General features: G+C 45.5%; 1 protein-coding gene across 18 annotated transcripts in view; it reads right to left on the bottom strand.

The window, feature by feature from the left end:
- The window catches only part of LOC139409485 (dedicator of cytokinesis 7), a 67,553-nt gene that overhangs the window by 28,868 nt on the left and 22,821 nt on the right, over nucleotides 1–15,864 (bottom strand). For all 18 annotated transcript variants that reach the window (XM_071154679.1, XM_071154680.1, XM_071154682.1 and 15 more), the window contains exons 15-18: nucleotides 7,956–8,073; nucleotides 7,466–7,536; nucleotides 6,142–6,280; nucleotides 5,695–5,883 (exon numbers count right to left, since the gene is read on the bottom strand). In XM_071154679.1, the coding sequence (XP_071010780.1) occupies nucleotides 5,695–5,883; nucleotides 6,142–6,280; nucleotides 7,466–7,536; nucleotides 7,956–8,073 (517 nt within the window). The remainder of the gene's footprint in view (nucleotides 1–5,694; nucleotides 5,884–6,141; nucleotides 6,281–7,465; nucleotides 7,537–7,955; nucleotides 8,074–15,864) is intronic.

Raw genomic sequence — 15,864 nt, 5'->3', positions numbered from 1 at the left:
ATACAGCGAATCAATCTCCATAGAAAAACACTGGCAGTAGAATTGTCCGTACTGAAGAGCTCAGTGACTTTCAGCGCAGCACCGTCACAGGATGTCACCTTTCCAACAAGTCAGTTCAAATTTCTGCCCTGCTAGAGCTGCCCAGGTCAACTGTAAGTGCTGTTATTGTGATGTGGAAACGTCTAGGAGCAACAACGGCTCAGTCGCGAAGTGGTAGGTCACACAAGCACACAGAACAGGACCACCGAGTGCTGAAACACGTAGCACGTAAAAATCTGTCCTCGGTTGCAACACTCACTAGCGAGTTCCAAACTGCCTCTGGAAGCAACGTCAGCACAATAACTGTTCATCGGGAGCTTCATGAAATGGGTTTCCATGGCCGAGCAGCCGCACACAATCCTAAGATCACCATGCTCAACGCCAAGCGTCGGCTGGAGTGGTGTAAAGCTCGCCACCATTGTACTCTAGAGCAGAGTAAACGCATTCTCTGGAGTGACGAATCACGCTTCACCATCTGGCAGCCCGATGGACAAATCTGGGTTTGGCAGATGCCAGGAGGACGATACCTGCCCGAATGCATAGTGCCAACTGTAAAGTTTGGTGGAGGAGGAATTGTTTTTCATGGTTCAGGCCCCTTAGTTCCAGTGAAGGGAAATCTTAACACTACAATGACATTCCAGACAATTCTGTGCTTCCAACTTTGTAACAATAGTTACTTTCCTGTTTCAGCATGACAATGCCCCATGCACAAAGTGAGGTCCATACAGAAATGGTTTGTCGAGATCGGTGTGGAAGAACTTGACTGGCCTGCACAAAGCCCTGACCTCAACCTCACCTAACACCTTTGGGATGAATTGGAATGCCGACTGCCAGCCAGACCTAATCAGCCTACATCAGTACCCGACCTGACTAAGCTTGTGACTGAACGGAAGCAAATTTCTGCAGCAATATTCCAACATCTAGTGGAAAGCCTTCCTAGAAGAGTGGAGACTTATAGCAGCAAAGGGGGGACCCATGATGCCCATGATTTTGGAATGAGATGTTCGATGAGCAGGTGTCCATATACTTTTGGCCATGTAGTGTATATAGGCCTATGCATAAACTCTAATATGCATATGGGTGATTTCAATTCATCCTCAGCTTAGAAAGAGCTTGGCTTTGAAACAACATCCACAATGACCATGTTTTCTACTCAGTTTCAACCTTTTCTTCAAATTGATCAGGAGGAAGGGAGTAAAAGGTATTAAAACCAGGATACTGTTTCAATGATGTCTGATGTTGTTAGAGTGTTGAGGGACAATATAGCCCTGAGTACCAGGCCATTAGCAAACTGATGAACGTTAGCGAGTTGGGTACTACTAACATGCCCCGAATGCATAAGACGACATTACCGTCACATAGAATTTTACTGCAGTCATGACTGCCGGTGTGGTGTTGATACAGTCACCATAGCAGCCCTAGTTGTCATCATACCACTTTTGACTTCGACACTGATAACAGGTTTAGTACCACCATACTCACCATACATCACCATATTAATAGAATGGTAAATCTATTGATAAACTGGGTAAATCAAGATGTAGTCTAGGTCTATTCACAATATTTTGTTACTCCCTGCCTACAGACAGAAACTAAAACAAGAAACTCCCGCGCTCAGGTCTGTTCAACGCTGGTCCGACCAATCTGATTCCACGCTTCAAGACTGTTTCGATCACGCGGACTGGGATATGTTCCGCATTGCGTTAAACAACATTGACGAATACGCTGATTCGGTAAGCGAGTTCATTAGACAGTGCATTGACGATGTCGTTTCCATAGCAACGATTAAAACATTCCCAAACCAGAAACCGTGGATTGATGGCAGCATTTGTGTGAAACTGAAAGCGCGAACCACTGCTTTTAACCAGGGAAAGGTGACCGGAAACATGACCGAATACAAACAGTGTAGCTATTCCCTCCGAAAGGCAATCAAACAAGCTAAGCATCAGTATAGAGACAAAGTAGAGTCACAATTCAACGGCTCAGACACAAGTATGTGGCAGGGTCTACAGTCAATCACGGATTACAAAAAGAAAACCAGCCCCGTCACGGACCAGGATGTCTTGCTCCCCGGCAGACTAATTAACTTTTTTTCCCGCTTTGAGGACAATACAGTGCCACTGACACGGCCCACAACCAAAACCTGCAGACTCTCCTTCACTGCAGCCTACGTGAGGAAAACATTTAAACGTGTTAACCCTCGCAAGGCTGCAGGGCCAGACGGCATCCCCAGCTGGCTGGTGTGTTTACGGACATATTCAATCAATCCTTATCCCAGTCTGCTGTTCCCACATGCTTCAAGAGGGCCACCATTGTCCCTGTTCCCAAGAAAGCTAAGGTAACTGACTATCGCCCCGCCCCGTAGCACTCACTTCAGTCATCATGAAGTGCTTTGAGAGACTAGTCAAGGACCATATCACCTCCACCCTACCTGACACCCTAGACCCACTCCAATTTGCTTACCGACCAAATAGGTCCACAGACGATGCAATCACAACCACACTGCCCTAACCCATCTGAACAAGAGGAATATCTATGTGAGAATGCTGTTCATCGCCTACTGCTCAGCATTTAACACCCTAGTACCCTCCAAACTCGTCATCAAGCTCGAGACCCTGGGTCTCGACCCCGCCCTGTGCAACTGGGTACTGGACTTCCTGACGGGCCGCCCCCAGGTGGTGAGGGTAGGTAACAACATCTCCACCCCACTGATCCTCAACACTGGTGCCCCACAAGGGTGCGTTCTGAGCCCTCTCCTGTACTCCCTGTTCACCCATGACTGCGTGGCCATGCACGCCTCCAACTCAATCATCAAGTTTGCAGATGACACTACAGTGGTATGCTTGATTACCAACAACGACGAGACGGCCCTCGGAGTGTGGTGTCAGGAAAACAACCTCTTACTCAATGTCAACAAAGGAGATGATTGTGGACTTCAGGAAACAGCAGAGGGAGCACCCCGCTATCCACATCGATGGGACAGTAGTGGAGAGGGTAATACGTTAAGTTCCTCGGCGTACACATCACGGACAAACTGAATTGGCCCACACACACAGACAGCGTTGTGAAGAAGGCGCAGCAGCGCCTCTTCAACCTCAGGAGGCTGAAGAAATTTGGCTTGTCACCAAAAACACTCACAAACTTCTACAGATGCACAATCGAGAGCATCCTGGCGGGCTGTATCACCGCCTGGTAGGGCAACTGCCACAACTGTAAACCGTAAGGCTCTCCAGAGGGTAGTGAGGTCTGCACAATGCATCACCGGAGGCAACCTACCTGCCCTCCAGGACACCTAGACCACCCAATGTCACAGGAAGGCCATAAAGATCATCAAGGACAACAACCACCCGAGCCACTGCCTGTTCACCCCGCTATCATCCAGAAGGCGAGGTCAGTACAGGTGCATCAAAGCAGGGACCGAGAGACTGAAAAACAGCTTCTATCTCAAGGCCATCAGACTGTTAAACAGCCACCACTAACACTGAGTGGCTGCTGCCAACACACTGACACTGACTCAACTCCAGCCACTTTAATAATGGGAATTGATGGAAATTTATGTAAAATATATCACTAGCCACTTTAAACAATGCTACTTAATATAATGTTTACATACCCTACATTACTCACCTCATATGTATATACTGTACTCTATATCATCTACTGCATCTTTATGTAATACATGTATCACTAGCCACTTTAAACTATGCCACTTTGTTTACATACCCTACATTACTCATCTCATATGTATATACTGTACTCTATACCATCTACTGCATCTTGCCTATGCCGTTCTGTACCATCACTCATACACATATCTTTATGTACATATTCTTCATCCCTTTACACTTGTGTGTATAAGGTAGTAGTTTTGGAATTGTTAGGTTACTCATTGTTTATTACTGCATTGTCGCAACTAGAAGCACAAGCATTTCGCTACACTCGCATTAACATCTGCTATGTGACAAATACATTTTATTTTATTTATTTATTTGACCTTTATTTAACTAGTTAAGTCAGTTAAGAACAAATTCTTATTTACAATGACTGCCTAGGAACAGTGGGTTAACTGCCTTGTTCAGCGGCAGAACAGCATATTTTTACGTTGTCATCTCGGGGACTTGATCTTGCAACCTTTCAGTTACTAGTCCAACGCTCTAACCACCAGGCTACCTGCCTCTAACCACCAGGCTACTTGCCTCTAACCACCAGGCTACCTGCCTCTAACCACCAGGCTACCTGCCTCTAACAACCAGGCTACCTGCCTCTAACCACCAGGCTACCTGCCTCTAACCACCAGGCTACCTGCCTCTAACCACCAGGCTACCTGCCTCTAACCACCAGGCTACCTGCCTCTAACCACCAGGCTAACCACCTGCCGCCCCAAATACATGTAAGTGCATATTCATTCAATAGGCCTGTTTTCATGCAATGAGCTTGTTTTGGCTGATTTCATGGTGCTACAGATGAAAAACTATGTTTCCCTTCCATTTGGGACTCATTTTATTGCACTGGTCAATAACATTTGAATAGAAGAACACTCTTCTTTTATAAAAGTGTGCACCGTCTCTTTAAGCCCCATGATGTCATTCTCACACACAGTCAGCTTGAGGCTTGAGCAAATAAGGTCTTGACTGGGAGAGACGTGAGGTGGGGGAAGATGAAGTGAATGTAAAGTATTTGATGACAATTAACTTTGAAATCAGTTATATTTTTGCGTTATGGTTCGTATATCATCACAAACAAGGTACTAGGGAAGGAAACTAATGTTAGTTTCAGCTGTATAGTTTGTTTTGCTTACAGTAATGAACGGATTCAACATTTCCACATGACGTGTTGCATTATTCAAGTGTGTTAACTAACATGATACAGTCCAGACTCCCAGTGGTTCCTCAGGACAGACTAGAGTCAGTATGAGAGAGGAGCTAACATGATACAGTCCAGACTCCCAGTGGTTCCTCAGGACAGACTAGAGTCAGTATGAGAGAGGAGCTAACATGATACAGTCCAGACTCCCAGTGGTTCCTCAGGACAGACTAGTGTCAGTATGAGAGAGGAGCTAACATGATACAGTCCAGACTCCCAGTGGTTCCTCAGGACAGACTAGAGTCAGTATGAGAGAGGAGCTAACATGATACAGTCCAGACTCCCAGTGGTTCCTCAGGACAGACTAGAGTCAGTATGAGAGAGGAGCTAACATGACACAGTCCAGACTCCCAGTGGTTCCTCAGGACAGACTAGAGTCAGTATGAGAGAGGAGCTAACATGATACAGTCCAGACTCCCAGTGGTTCCTCAGGACAGACTAGTGTCAGTATGAGAGAGGAGCTAACATGACACAGTCCAGACTCCCAGTGGTTCCTCAGGACAGACTAGAGTCAGTATGAGAGAGGAGCTAACATGACACAGTCCAGACTCCCAGTGGTTCCTCAGGACAGACTAGAGCTAGCCATGAGTACATGGAGCAGTCACTGAGCAGGGACATCAGCTATGCTGATAGAGTTGATCCTCTCTCAAATCAGTAAAGGACGTGAGACATTTGACAGAAGTCCCAAAAGTACCAACAATTCTAGGACCACACCGGGTTTTCATATTCTAGTATCGAACAAATACAAATGTTTCGGTATGCCATGAAAAGTACGGTTGTGATGGGCTATACCTGCGTGTGGACGGTGGAAACAGATGTCACTTCAACGTTGAACACCCCTCTGTGGTTATCCACCCATTTCATCCCAGGTAGAGGAACGTCAGGGGAGAGAACAGAGTAGGACTGGGGAGGTTTCTCTAGAGACACCGGCAGACAGAAGCTTCCTGTACGCAGGCGTCCATTCTGAAGCATGGGGATCCACTGAGGAAGGAGAAAAACATAATTAGGGCCTGAAAAACAAAGGCATGTTAATGTTTATACATGTGTGCTTGTATGAGGTGCGTGTGCATGTTACGTTTGCTTGCACACACACACCTGTGTGTCATGCACGTGCACATGCAGATATAATTGTGCATAGTGTGCGCACGTGTGTGTCATGCACGTGCAGATATTGTGCATAGTGTGCGCACGTGTGTGTGTACATGCATGTGCATTTCCACGCGTGTCCACAGTGGTTACCGTGTATCCCACAGGGGTTTCCAGGGGGGTGTTCTGTTTCTGCTGGCAGCTGACATGGTAGAAGGTGAACAGGACATGGTGGTGGTCAGTCAGAGAGGCCGGCAGCTTGATCTTCACCTCATCATGGAAGTCCGGGGACCTGCATAGGAAACACAACAGGCATAACAGAGCCAGAGTTGAATGGTTGGTTTTAGGAATCAACAGCTGTTAAAGTGTCAGGGCTGCACAGTAATAAACATCTACAGAAGTATTGAGAACAGGCTCTAAATGACACGGTCGGCTAGGGCCGTACAGCAATGAGAACAGGCTCTAAATGACACGGTCGGCTAGGGCCGTACAGGAATGAGAACAGGCTCTAAATGGCACGGTCGGCTAGGGCCGTACAGGAATGAGAACAGGCTCTAAATGGCACGGTCGGCTAGGGCCGTACAGGAATGAGAACAGGCTCTAAATGACATAGTTAGTAAGGGCCGTACAGGAATGAGAACAGGCTCTAAATGACACGGTCGGCTAGGGCCGTACAGGAATGAGAACAGGCTCTAAATGATATGGTTAGTTAGGGCCGTACAGGAATGAGAACAGGCTCTAAATGACATAGTTAGTAAGGGCCGTACAGGAATGAGAACAGGCTCTAAATGACATAGTTAGTTAGGGCCGTACAGGAATGAGAACAGGCTCTAAATGACATAGTTAGTTAGGGCCGTACAGGAATGAGAACAGGCTCTAAATGACATAGTTAGTTAGGGCCGTACAGGAATGAGAACAGGCTCTAAATGACATAGTTAGTTAGGGCCGTACAGGAATGAGAACAGGCTCTAAATGACATAGTTAGTTAGGGCCGTACAGGAATGAGAACAGGCTCTAAATGACATAGTTAGTTAGGGCCGTACAGGAATGAGAACAGGCTCTAAATGACACGGTTATTTAGGACAGAGGTTTATAGGAATAAACATCCTAATAGTCCAAAGAAAGAAGCAGCAAGCCTTTTCTCACGGAGAAGACAAAATAGTTTGTTTGTTTGTGGATGAAGGGTATGAACCTCCTTCAGAATGAAGGAGCAGGACTGGAGCAGCAGTAACCTTGTCCCCAATGGGAAAGATAACAGTATTGGCTGGCCGCTGGGATTGTAGCTAAACATCCAAAGAGCAAAAGGTGGCTCCTTACCAAATATGTGATGCTTAACAAAGCCTCAGACCATAGGAGACATGAACAGCGTGTGATAGAGCAGCTAAGACATCAGCTCACTCTATACCAGTTCATCTGCTTGTAAGAAAGGCCCTAAGCAGACTTCATACACAATAAAAGCTGAGTCTAAGAGCCTCACCTGGTATGATACACCACGGCAGTGTATGCCTCTCTGGTGTAGTCTCCACAGCTGGACTTGCCAAAAATCACCTGCGGGAGAGAGTGAAGAAACAGATGGAGTACAGGGAACAGGGTTTGTATTAGAGGGGATCAGAGGAAACACGAGAGAGAGAGACAGAGAGAGAGAGTGAAGAAACAGATGGAGTACAGTGAACAGGGTTTGCATTAGAGGGGATCAGAGGAAATGAGGCAGCTTGCAGTGGATAGTAGACAGACTTCTGTTTGTCTACAGGTGTTAAAACAATTTGTACAATACTTTAGTAACAGAACTCAAATACTTGAACACCATTCATTATGCTTAACAATCCATTTCCAAGAATTCAGTCTAGGATTGTGCAGCAGTACCTGGTAAGTACTAAAATACCCTAATAACTTAAGAAGCAGCATTCTCTGAAAACTGTGTCAGCACTCACAGAGAGCCTACATGTGTACAATACATCACTGCATACCTGCATAGCGTTGTTGGGGTCCTCCCCGTTCATAAACTGTACTTTCACTGTGATGTTCCGGGCGGAGCCTTGACGGTTGGCGAAGTTCAGGCTGTGTGGGTTCACATACAGTAGGTTTCTGGAACACACACACACACACACACACTTTGAAACCAAACAGAAAAACATGAGCTCAACCGACATAGCAGCAACTTTGACAGGTCATTGAGTGAATTTCACAACCTTTTCCCCTCAGGACATTACATACATACCTCATATAACGTAAGGCGGGGGGGGGATGCTATGGTAAGCTGTACATGTTCAATAAAGTCACTGTTCAAAATCAGAGGTATAGTGTTCATCACTAACTTGGTGTCACGAACCGGCTCAAAGCCCGTAACAAAGGGAGACAACGTGGAGATAAGGAGTAACAAAATATATATTTATTAACTAAAGCAACTAAGGAAAATATACAATGGTGTGTGTAATCAGTAGTGTAAGTGAGTGTTTTGCATGCATGAATGTGATAATGCAGGGTGTTGAAAGGTGCCAAAGCAAACAAACAAAAAGCCACCAAGAACCACAACACAATCTACAAAGGTGTCTGCATGGAGAGAGTCTCTGACATGAATGTGGAAGAGGTCTATTTATCCTGGGAGACACTGGGCCCAGGTGTTTCCCATGAAGCTGACGACCCTCCCAACTCCGCCAACCGGCATCCTAATAAGGAAACAAGAACAAAGACAGAATACGGCAGACAGTGGGAGGGTCGTCACATTCCCCCCCATAAAACCGGGGACCAACAAGGACCCCGGAACAACATACCAGCCCCTGCAGTCCCAAATTGACACAGCCTCCTGCAGTCCCAAATTGACACAGCCTCCTGCAGTCCCAAATTGACTCAGCCTCCTGCGTCCCAAATTGACACAGCCTCCTGCAGCCTCCTGCAGTCCCAAATTGACACAGCCTCCTGCGTCCCAAATTGATGAGGGGTTGTGTGTTCACACCTCCACCTGCCCCAGCCAACCTCCTCCTCCCCAGACCTCAGCAACCTTTGCGCATAGGAAGCAATATTTAAGAGGAAAGAAGAACACAAGACCGGGAGGGAACAGACAGGAAAGATAGAACATGACAACCCCAACCAATGGTCAGTCACGTAAACATTCAGGAACATGGCACAAAAGACCACAACAGCTACAAACTCCAACGAAAAGAACATCAGGGTCCTTCTTAATTTTTACAACTCCCAACGATTCATAGTCACTTCCAACGATTCATAGTCACTTCCAACTAAACAGAATTTCACTAATTTCTATCATTTAACCTTGTAGTGTTCAGCGATCTTCAACAGCTGTTCTTTAGTACCTAATTCTAACAGTTCCTCTGATGGAAAGCGAATAAACTTGTCTACATGAGACACCATAGTCATAAGTAAATAATATTGCTCAACCCCTCTGCTGAGCACATCAGACCACAACCAGAGAAATGACAATCACCCTGAGCACCACAGAAGAGAGATGAGATATGGAGCTTCCCCAAAACCTACAATAACTCAACCCTAGTCTTCGTGCAGATTTGCGGTGGGTATTTACGCACTGTAGCCCGCTGGCAAGGAAATAGAACTCCCCAGCATGCTGGCAAATTCCACCAAGCCACGGATGTGCCCCCGAGACAACTGCTCAGTCCACAGACGCTACACAAAAATAACAAACATTTAACCATGCCCAACATGTCCAAAATTTAAACACGTCACTAAGCCTATCAGGGGAAAAGGGCTATAGCTCCGGGTAGCAAGTTCCACTACCCTACACAAATCTCCTACCGAGGTACACAGCCGATTTACTCACCTCCTCAGATTGACTTCCCAACAGAAAGTAGAACAAACGTTTCCAGGCTAGGCAGGGCCTGGAAACTAACCACTCTCTCTCTCCAACGCAGCACACAAACCAAACAACAAAAGGCAACCAATACTGGGCCTATCACACTCAAACACAATATGCAAACCAAACATGTACCTCCACGGTCTCCCAAACCAATAGTTCAAATTACCTCCACGGTCTCCCAAACCAATAGTTCAAATTACCTCCACGGTCTCCCAAACCAATAGTTCAAATTACCTCCACGGTCTCCCAAACCAATAGTTCAAAGATCCCGGATGAGCCCCCACTTGTCACGAACTGGCTCAAAGCACGTAAAAAAGGGAGACAACGTGGAGATAAGGAGTAACAAAATATATATTTATTAACTAAAGCAACTAAGGAAAATATACAATGGTGTGTGTAATCAGTAATCAGTAGTGTAAGTGAGTGTTTTGCATGCATGAATGTGATAATGCAGGGTGTTGAAAGGTGCCAAAGCAAACAACCAAAAAGCCACCAAGAACCACAACACAATCTACAAAGGTGTCTGCATGGAGAGAGTCTCTGACATGAATGTGGAAGAGGTCTATTTATCCTGGATTACAAAATATTGTAATCAGACTACAGATACTTTTGAAAAACTAGGATTGCAGAAAAAGATTAGACAACTTTCTGTTTTATCAATGACATTTAAATCAGCAAAGAAAAAAGGTGCAAGTTTAAAGTTAGTTCTTTTCCCATGATCCATTAAACACACCTGTGGTCAGACTCGCTCAGGCTGAACTAACTTTAAACTTGCACCTTTTTTCTTTGCTGATTTAAATGTCATTGATAAAACAGAAAGTTGTCAAATCTTTTTCTGCAATCCTAGTTTTTCAAAAGTATCTGTAGTCTGATTACAATATTTTTGCTGGTAATATAACAAATAACAATTACAGTTTTATTGTAATCCATTACATGTAATGGACTGTTTTTCCCCAACCCTGCAAACAATGAGATGTTCAGTCTTGTCTTAGATTCTAATGCCTTCGTCTACAGGGCTAATGCATTGACAGTAGCTACAATTAGTGACACAAAATATCACGGACACCTATAAAAACACCAATGTGAATATTGGTGGGGAAACACACAAGTGGTAGTAAAAATTGTCAGGTAGATAGTATGCATAGTAAACGAAATGCCCCCTTGAAAAGGTAAAAAACGTCTGAATTCAGATAGGTGACAAGCTGCCATCTTGTCTCACTCTCTCAAAGAGAATGCCTTTGAAAAGGGAACCCTCATTTAAGCTTGTGACCATATTCAGTTATTGTGTCAATGTGGGTGTATGATACTAATGGTTGCCTCTTCCTGCTGCAGGTCCTTTCATGATGTGATCTGAGGGTGACTGTCATATTATAGCCCTACGCACCAAACTACATCAGAAAGAAAGAGACTGTGTCAGAGAGAGAAGAGACAAGAAGAAAAGAGCCATGGGCCCCTGATACTGGTTACCCAGCCAGAGAACTATAGAGAAGCAGTTCCAATTTGGGACGCAGGAGGCTGTGCCAATTTGGGACGCAGGAGGCTGTGTCAATTTGGGACGCTGGAGGCTGTGTCAATTTGGGACTGCAGGGGCTGGTATGTTGTTCCGGGGTCCTTGTTGGTCCCCGGTTTTATGGGGGGGAATGTGACGACCCTCCCACTGTCTGCCGTATTCTGTCTTTGTTCTTGTTTCCTTATTAGGATGCCGGTGGGCGGAGTTGAGAGGGTCGTCAGCTTCATGGGAAACACCTGGGCCCGGTGTCTCCCAGGATAAATAGACCTCTTCCACATTCATGTCAGAGACTCTCTCCATGCAGACACCTTTGTAGATTGTGTTGTGGTTCTTTGTGGCTTTTTGTTTGTTTGCTTTGGCACCTTTCAACACCCTGCATTATCACATTCATGCATGCAAAACACTCACTTACACTACTGATTACACACACCATTGTATATTTTCCTTAGTTGCTTTAGTTAATAAATATATATTTTGTTACTCCTTATCTCCACGTTGTCTCCCTTTGTTACGGGCTTTGAGCCGGTTCGTGACACTTGGACAAGACTAAACAACCGATGAAAGATGTAATTTGCATAGATATTTTCCATCAAAGAAAAGAGTCCCTAGTCCCTCTTGGATAATATTGAGATAACCCAAAGGTCCAACATCAGCTGGGCTTCAGTCAACGAGCTGGACACACACGGTGAAGGGTTTCCAGTGTGACGGCCACAGGAAGTCAGAGAGAGCCGCAGCACAGCGGCCTGACCACAGTGACGTAGATCCCTCCACGTGGGAGGGTCACTAAGGACCACAGCTGTGACGGCAGTCAAACCATGAGAATCCCATATCTACTACTTCTCCCTTCGCTGTTCCCGTACTAACTCGCTAACGTGTCTCAATGGCGTTCTTACTCGCTGGTCACGTGTCTCAATGGCGTTCTAACTCGCTGGTCACGTGTCTCAATGGCTTTCTTACTCGCTGGTCACGTATCAATGGGGTTCTAACTCGCTGGTCACGTGTCTCAATGGCTTTCTTACTCGCTAACGTGTCTCAATGGCGTTCTAACTCGCTGGTCACGTGTCTCAATGGCGTTCTTACTCGCTGGTCACGTGTCTCAATGGCGTTCTAACTCGCTGGTCACGTGTCTCAATGGCTTTCTTACTCGCTGGTCACGTGTCTCAATGGCTTTCTTACTCGCTGGTCACGTGTCTCAATGGCTTTCTTACTCGCTGGTCACGTGTCTCAATGGCTTTCTTACTCGCTGGTCACGTGTCTCAATGGCTTTCTTACTGGCTGGTCACGTGTCTCAATGGCTTTCTTACTCGCTGGTCACGTGTCTCAATGGCTTTCTTACTGGCTGGTCACGTGTCTCAATGGCTTTCTTACTGGCTGGTCACGTGTCTCAATGGCTTTCTTACTGGCTGGTCACGTGTCTCAATGGCTTTCTTACTCGCTGGTCACGTGTCAATGGCGTTCTAACTGGCTGGTCACGTGTCAATGGCTTTCTTACTGGCTGGTCACGTGTCTCAATGGCTTTCTTACTGGCTGGTCACGTGTCTCAATGGCTTTCTTACTGGCTGGTCACGTGTCTCAATGGCTTTCTTACTGGCTGGTCACGTGTCTCAATGGCGCTGGTCACGTGTCTCAAACTGGCTGGTCACGTGTCTCAATGGCGTTCTAACTGGCTGGTCACGTGTCTCAATGGCGTTCTAACTGGCTGGTCATGTGTCTCAATGGCGTTCTAACTGGCTGGTCTCAATCACGTGGTCTGTCTCAATGGCGTTCTAACTGGCTGGTCACATGTCTCAATGGCGTTCTAACTGGCTGGTCACGTGTCTCAATGGCGTTCTAACTGGCTGGTCACGTGTCTCAATGGCGATCTAACTGGCTGGTCACGTGTCTCAATGGCTTTCTTACTCACTGGTCACGTGTCTCAATGGCGTTCGAACTCGCTGGTCACGTGTCAATGGCTTTCTTGCTGGCTGGTCACGTGTCTCAATGGCTTTCTTACTCGCTGGTCACGTGTCTCAATGGCGTTCGAACTCGCTGGTCACGTGTCAATGGCTTTCTTGCTGGCTGGTCACGTGTCTCAATGGCTTTCTTACTCGCTGGTCACATGTCTCAATGGCTTTCTTACTGGCTGGTCACGTGTCTCAATGGCTTTCTAACTCGCTGGTCACGTGTCAATGGCTTTCTTACTGGCTGGTCACGTGTCTCAATGGCTTTCTAACTCGCTGGTCACGTGTCTCAATGGCGTTCTAACTCGCTGGTCACGTGTCAATGGCTTTCTTACTGGCTGGTCACGTGTCTCAATGGCTTTCTAACTCGCTGGTCACGTGTCAATGGCTTTCTTACTGGCTGGTTACATGTCTCAATGGCTTTCTTACTCGCTGGTCACATGTCTCAATGACATTTAGGTGAAAAGGGGTACATTTTTCCAACTTGTTTGTTCTTTATTGAGGCATCCATGCTGATTTTAGAATTATGTAATTGCAATAACCTCCAGGCAGAAGCCATTCTTACACACCTATGGACCTGGCTTCCTTGTTAGCCACACGGTCAATTCACTCCTCTTGGTCCTTCAGCCTCAACAGATTCATCTCAGGTTAATAAATAACTTGACTCAGAGTAGCTGTGTATGTTACCAAACCAAGCCATGTCTAAGCACGGTTTCAAAACCCCTGGGAATCCCACCCCCACACAGCCCCTTTTAACCCCAGCCACCTCCCCTTCCTCGTGGGTACACAACCCCACCATCCTCATCCCCCTACGGGTACACAAAGGGAGCAGTTCATTGTTTACTGTGTATACAGACAGAGATTAAGGCCAAGCCCTAGACACCAGGCAGGTGAAACACAGCGTGTTGGGAGGGTACAAAGCATGGCACGCAGAGAGAGAGTGATGTCAGGGAACTCCAGCCCTAACAACAAACAGCAGCTCAACAGAATAGGTTACCATTAGCTACAGTAGTAGTTATGAATCATGGCATGAGGGATCAAATCAACTAATCAACAATTCAAATGGATCCTAGAATTGGATGAATTAGGTGTCATTCTAAAAGGTCAGGCAGAGGTCAAAGTAAGAGGCCATCAGGGCATGCCCGGACCAGTTACATTGACAGCACTCGTCTCCCACTGAAGGCCTGCTAGATGTCCCAATGTGAATACTGGACCCTGTCTGTGCTCCCCACAGACGTAGGAAGGAGAACATACAGTGCCTTCAGAAAGTATTCACACCCATTGACTTTTTCCACATTGTGTTGTGTTGAATTTAAAAATCAATTACATTTAGATTTTTGTTGTCACTGGCCTAAACAAAATACCCCATAATGTCAAAGTGGAATTATGTTTTTCAAAATGTTTACAAATTATTAATATAAAATAAAAACGGAAATGTCGAGTCAATAAGTATTCAACCCCGTTGTTATGGCAAGCATAAATTACTAAATTTGCTTAACAAGTTAAATAGACACACTGTGTTCAATAAGTGGTTAACATTATTTTTGATTGACTACCTCATCTCTGTACCCCACACATACAGATAATTGTAAGGTCCCACAGTCAAGCAGTGGATTTCAAACACAAAGACCAGGGAGGTTTACAATGCCTCTCAAAGGGGACCGACCCATTGGTAGACGGGTACAAATAAAATAAGACGTTGAATATCTCTTTGAGCATGGTGAAGTTATTCATTACACTTTGGATGGTGTATCAATACACCCAGTCACTGCAGAAGATACAGGCATCCTTTCTAACTCGGTTGCTGGAGAGAAAGGAAACCGCTCAAGGATTTCTTCATGAGGCCAATGACTTTAAAACAGTTAGAGGCCTAGGAACAGTGGGTTCCAACGCTCTAACCACTAGGCTACCTGGGGCGGCAGGGGTCTAGTTAAATAAAGGTCAAATAAAAAAATAAAACATGATAGGAGAAAACTGAGGATGGATCAACAACATTGTAGTTACTCCACAATATTAACCTAATTGACAGAGTGAAAAGAAGGAAGCCTGCACAGAATACAAATACTCCAAAACATACATCCTTTTTGCAACATGGTACTAAAGTAATTCTGCAGAAAATGTGGCAAAGCAATTCACTTTTTGTCCTGGAGACAAGGTGTTGGATTTTCCCTAAACATAACACAAATTAGAGTACCACTCTCCATATGTTCAAGCATAGTGGTGGCTGCATCATGTTATGGGTATGCTTGTAATAGTTAAGGACGAAGTTTAAGGGGGGGAAAAAAACTTAATGAAGCTAAGCACAAGCAAAACTTGGTTCAGTCTTCTGTCCACCAGACACTGGGAGATGAATTCACCTTTCAGCAGGACAATAAACTAAATCACAAGGCCAAATATACACTGGAGTTGCTTACCAGGAAGACAGTGAATGTTCCGGAGTGGCCGAGTTACAGTTTTGATTTAAATCTGCTTGAATTAATGACAAAGACCTGAAAATGGTTGTCTAGCAATGATCAACAACCGACTTGAAGAATTTTGAAAATAATAAAATGGGTGTGGAAAGCTCTTAGAGACTTATCCAGATTTACAAAGCTATA

This window comes from Oncorhynchus clarkii, chromosome 5, assembly GCF_045791955.1.
Source record: "Oncorhynchus clarkii lewisi isolate Uvic-CL-2024 chromosome 5, UVic_Ocla_1.0, whole genome shotgun sequence".
Lineage (NCBI taxonomy): Eukaryota > Metazoa > Chordata > Actinopteri > Salmoniformes > Salmonidae > Oncorhynchus > Oncorhynchus clarkii.
The sequence above is the reverse complement of the archived record's forward strand: the minus strand, read 5'-3'. Positions and strand labels throughout refer to the sequence as shown.